The sequence below is a fragment of the Fukomys damarensis genome, unplaced genomic scaffold (genome assembly GCF_012274545.1).
Source record: "Fukomys damarensis isolate Sample0158 unplaced genomic scaffold, DMR_v1.0_HiC HiC_scaffold_34, whole genome shotgun sequence".
In the NCBI taxonomy this organism is placed as follows: Eukaryota; Metazoa; Chordata; class Mammalia; order Rodentia; family Bathyergidae; genus Fukomys; species Fukomys damarensis.
In genome coordinates this window covers 22,343,850-22,347,666 of record NW_022900946.1, presented here as the reverse complement: position 1 = coordinate 22,347,666, position 3,817 = coordinate 22,343,850, and the positions used below count along the sequence as shown (strand labels likewise).

Here is a 3,817-nt window from a genome sequence, read left to right as displayed (position 1 = left end):
CCCTCGGCCGACCCCGGCCCCCGGCTCGGCTCTATGGACAGGAGCTCTCTGCTGCAGCTCATTCAGGAGCAGGTGCGTGGGTGTGGGGGCCGCGCCAACCGGCTTCTTTCCGTTCCGGGGCCGGGGGTGTGGGGGGTGGAGGACCGGGCATGGGGCGGCCCCGGTGCCTAAGTCCCTTTGCAACACGACCTCGGCCTTGGCCGGCCTTGGAGGAAAGCGGGGTGGAAGGGTGGGCGTTCTCTGAGGAGCGGCTCTTCTAAGGACTAGCGGGTGGGACCTGAGGTAGGGTGTGAGATACCCTCGGGAGCTCAGGTGCCGCAGGCCTAGGACCTGTGACCAGCCAGGGTCCCAGGAGCCAGCCTGCAGATCCCAGCCACCCCTCAGCCCCTGGCCTGCGGCTCCTCCACCGCAGCAGCTGGACCCTGAGAACACAGGCTTCATTGGCGCAGACACCTTCGCTGGTCTGGTGCACAGCCATGAGCTGCCCCTGGACCCAGCCAAGCTGGACATGCTGGTGGCCCTGGCCCAGAGCAACGAGCGGGGCCAGATCTGCTACCAGGAGCTGGTGGACCTGGTCAGTGCGTGGTGGATGGGCATTAGGGGCGGGGCCCACGCCTGGGCAGACATAGCACCCTGGCCGAAGCAGGGTGGGAGGGTGGCCTCTCCTGCTCTCTCCTCATGGGTATGGGCAGGGTCTCCAACCCACAAGGGCAGGGGTTCCCTAGAGGCGATACTGTAGCCCACATTCAGGCCCCTACCCCCCAGATCAGCAGCAAGCGCTCCAGTAGCTTCAAGAGGGCCATCGCTAATGGACAGCGGGCGCTGCCCCGAGACGGGCTGCTGGATGAGCCAGGGCTGGGTGTCTACAAGCGGTTTGTGCGCTATGTGGCCTATGAGATCCTGCCCTGTGAGGTGGACCGTCGCTGGTACTTCTACAGACACCGCAGCTGCCCACCCCCCGTGTTCATGGCCTCAGTCACTCTTGCCCAGGTGGGCTGCCCACCCAGCACCCGGGGAGCCTCGACAGTCCCTGGCCCTGATGCACTGTGCTGTTTGCAGATTGTTGTGTTCCTGTGTTATGGGGCCCGCCTCAACAAGTGGGTGCTGCAGACCTATCACCCTGAGTACATGAAGAGCCCCCTTGTATACCACCCTTGGCACCGTGCCCGCGCGTGGCGCTTCCTCACCTACATGTTCATGCACGTTGGGTGAGTGGGGAGCCAGCCGGTGAGCCTTCCAGCACCGTCCTTTTATCAGGAAGGCTCAGCCTAGGGGAGAGGAAGCGTGAGTAGGGGGCTGGGTGCAGGCCGCACTGCTGACCCCACCCCTCTTGCTTATTTGCCCCCATATGGCCGGCCAGGCTGGAGCAGCTGGGGTTCAATGCTCTCCTGCAGCTGATGATTGGGGTGCCCCTGGAGATGGTGCATGGCCTACTCCGCATCAGCCTGCTCTACCTGGCAGGCGTGCTGGCAGGTGAGGCGGGCATGGGCCCCTGCCCACTTTACTGGCTGGCTGCGCCCTCACCCCTGCCTCTGCTTATGCAGGCTCCCTGACTGTCTCCATCACCGACATGCGTGCCCCTGTAGTGGGGGGCTCTGGCGGGGTCTATGCCCTGTGCTCAGCACATTTGGCCAACGTTGTCATGGTAACTGGGCCGCCTGGCAGGGGTGTGGGAAGGGCCTTACCTGGCCCGCCTCACGGCCTCTCTGTCTGCATGCCCCCCTCAGAACTGGGCTGGGATGAGGTGTCCCTACAAGCTGCTGAGGATGGTGTTGGCCCTGGTGTGCAGTGAGTAGGGGGCCGGGTGGGGGCTGGGGGCCCTCAGCCTGCAGATGGGCACCTCCCACCTGTTGCTCCCTCTGCAGTGAGCTCCGAGGTGGGCCGGGCTGTGTGGCTGCGCTTCTCCCCACCACTGCCTGCCTCAGGTCCACAGCCCAGCTTCATGGCGCACCTGGCAGGTGCAGTGGTGGGGGTGAGCATGGGCCTCACCATCCTGCGCAGCTACGAGGAACGCCTGCAGGACCAGTGTGGCTGGTGGGTGGTGCTGCTGGCCTATGGCACCTTCCTGCTCTTCGCTATCTTCTGGAACGTCTTCGCCTATGACCTGCTGGGTGCCCACATCCCCCCACCGCCCTGACCTGCTGCTCCCCAGAGCCAGAGGGGCATGTGGTGTCCAGCCACCAGGCAGGTCTCCACACCTGCCCTCCGTGAGTGGACATCTCAGGGCTGCTACTCCCCGCGGGGGCAGGTGGGCCCTGTAGTCCACCAGCTGAGGCTGAGCCTCACTTCAGCCCTGGCTGCCCCCTCCCAGGCCTGGGGGGAGGCCCCCAAGGGTGGTCCCAGAGGAGACCCAATTCCACCCATTCCACTCCAGGACTTGCAGTCTGAGCCTTTTTGGAGAATGAATAAATATTTTACACTGCATTAGGTAGTTATCCTGGGGCTCTGGAGGCTTGTCTACTCCCATCCTGCTAACAGACCGCAAGGGATGCTCTCACCCATGAGCGCCTGGGCTTCCTTCCCACCTGCCCCTGCGTACCTGTCAAGAGGTGCTAGAATTATTTCACACCGCTATGTAGGACCTAGAGCACGAGGGGAGGGACTGGGTCTTCAGTCAGGCTGAGTTTAGCAAGCTTTGCCTGAGCTCTGAGGGTACTTAGCCTCTTATTCAGCCAGTTTAATGTCTAGAAGCCTGTACTCTGATGTCTCATGACAGATGAGCAGACAGGCTTTAGGCCACAGCCAAGTTCATTTGGTCTGTGCCTTTTGGCCTGCCTTGCATCCTTGTGTGAGACCATGCCAGTGCCAAGGTCAGACAGCAGGTCCAGGCACAGCTTCTGCTGCACGGCCCAACTCCACAGTGCTGTTTCCACAAGGTGAGAAGTCCATGGCCCTGAGGCACTGGTGGGAGGGACCCACGGAGTTTGAGGGGCCCAAGGTCACCAGCCATCCACCCCACCCTGACCGGGATCTTGGAGGTACTGCCAGCCCACCAGTATCCACGTTGGCTTAGGGCTGTGACGCGCTCTTGTACCTGGCCCAGGTACAGCAGTAGTTGGTGAGAATGTACTGCAGGGCTAGCAGGCCAGACACTACACGCGCTGCCTCACTGGAAATGCAGGCTGCCACCTCCGTGGCTCCAGCCTCCACGACAGCTACAGACAGGGAAGGGGCAGCTCTCACGATAACATCCTGCCCAGGACCATGCAACACACCATCTGCCCATCTCACAGGCTGACTCCAGAATCCAAGCGCGCCCAGGCACAACGGAGGTGGTAGTGGGGCCTCTGCCTCAGAGGACGCACAGCTTTGTTCCTGCAGCTCACAAGTCTGCTGGAGGACGGCAGTGGCTGAGCGCTGCACCTCCAGCTCTGGGGGGGTTGACGGTCACCGCTGCTGCAATGCGGCTGACCCCTCTAGGAGTCAGGAGTCCCGGGCGCTGGACCGGGACCTCCTAGGGAAGCCTGCCCGCCAAAGTCCCGCCCCTTCACAAGGCCACGCCCCAAGAGGAGCCCCGCCTGCAGGTCACGTCTAGAAAGGAGCTCCACCTCTCCTTGTGGCCCCGCCCCTCCCCGTTAGCTTCCCCGCCACCAGTCCCTGCAAATCCTCTTGAGTCCTGTGCGTCTCCGCTTCGCACTAAATGACCGTGGGCAGCTCCTCCCGAAAGAAAGCGAGGGGAGTCCGGACCATGAAGTCCCGCCTGGTTATCGGCCTTGTCCTCGCCGTCCTACCAGCGGCCCGTGGCCTCCAGCCGCCCAGTAAAGCCTCGAATGCCCGCAGAACCTCTCCGCGGCGGGCCAGGACGGCGACCCAGGGA

General features: G+C 63.2%; 1 protein-coding gene across 6 annotated transcripts; it reads left to right on the top strand.

Annotated features, from left to right (window-relative positions):
• Nucleotides 1–6: 6 nt before the first annotated feature.
• Nucleotides 7–3,811, top strand: Rhbdl1 (rhomboid like 1). 6 transcript variants are annotated; one of them, XR_779489.1, is made up of 9 exons: nucleotides 7–72; nucleotides 413–574; nucleotides 766–990; nucleotides 1,060–1,208; nucleotides 1,361–1,473; nucleotides 1,545–1,645; nucleotides 1,728–1,788; nucleotides 2,002–2,876; nucleotides 3,234–3,811. XR_779489.1 is itself a non-coding variant. In XM_010620574.1 (8 exons), exons 1-8 carry the CDS (start codon nucleotides 34–36, stop codon nucleotides 2,259–2,261), a joined length of 1,110 nt encoding a protein of 369 aa, XP_010618876.1. In that variant the 5' UTR covers nucleotides 7–33; the 3' UTR covers nucleotides 2,262–3,811. The 6 variants fall into 6 exon arrangements, 5 of the variants coding, with proteins under 5 accessions (XP_010618876.1, XP_033614587.1, XP_010618875.1 ...); XM_010620574.1 differs by having other exon boundaries at nucleotides 2,002–3,811; XM_033758696.1 differs by lacking the exon at nucleotides 3,234–3,811 and having other exon boundaries at nucleotides 450–574; nucleotides 1,866–2,226.
• The last annotated feature ends 6 nt before the right edge of the window (nucleotides 3,812–3,817 follow it).

Bases quoted from the DNA above. Each gene is read 5' to 3' on its own strand.
- Rhbdl1 (XM_010620572.2), top strand. From the start codon at position 34: ATGGACAGGAGCTCTCTGCTGCAGCTCATTCAGGAGCAG. The intron at 1,474-1,544 runs GTGAGGCGGGCA...CTGCTTATGCAG, and splicing joins CCTGGCAGGCGTGCTGGCAG to GCTCCCTGACTGTCTCCATC. The intron at 1,789-1,865 runs GTGAGTAGGGGG...CTCCCTCTGCAG, and splicing joins GGTGTTGGCCCTGGTGTGCA to TGAGCTCCGAGGTGGGCCGG.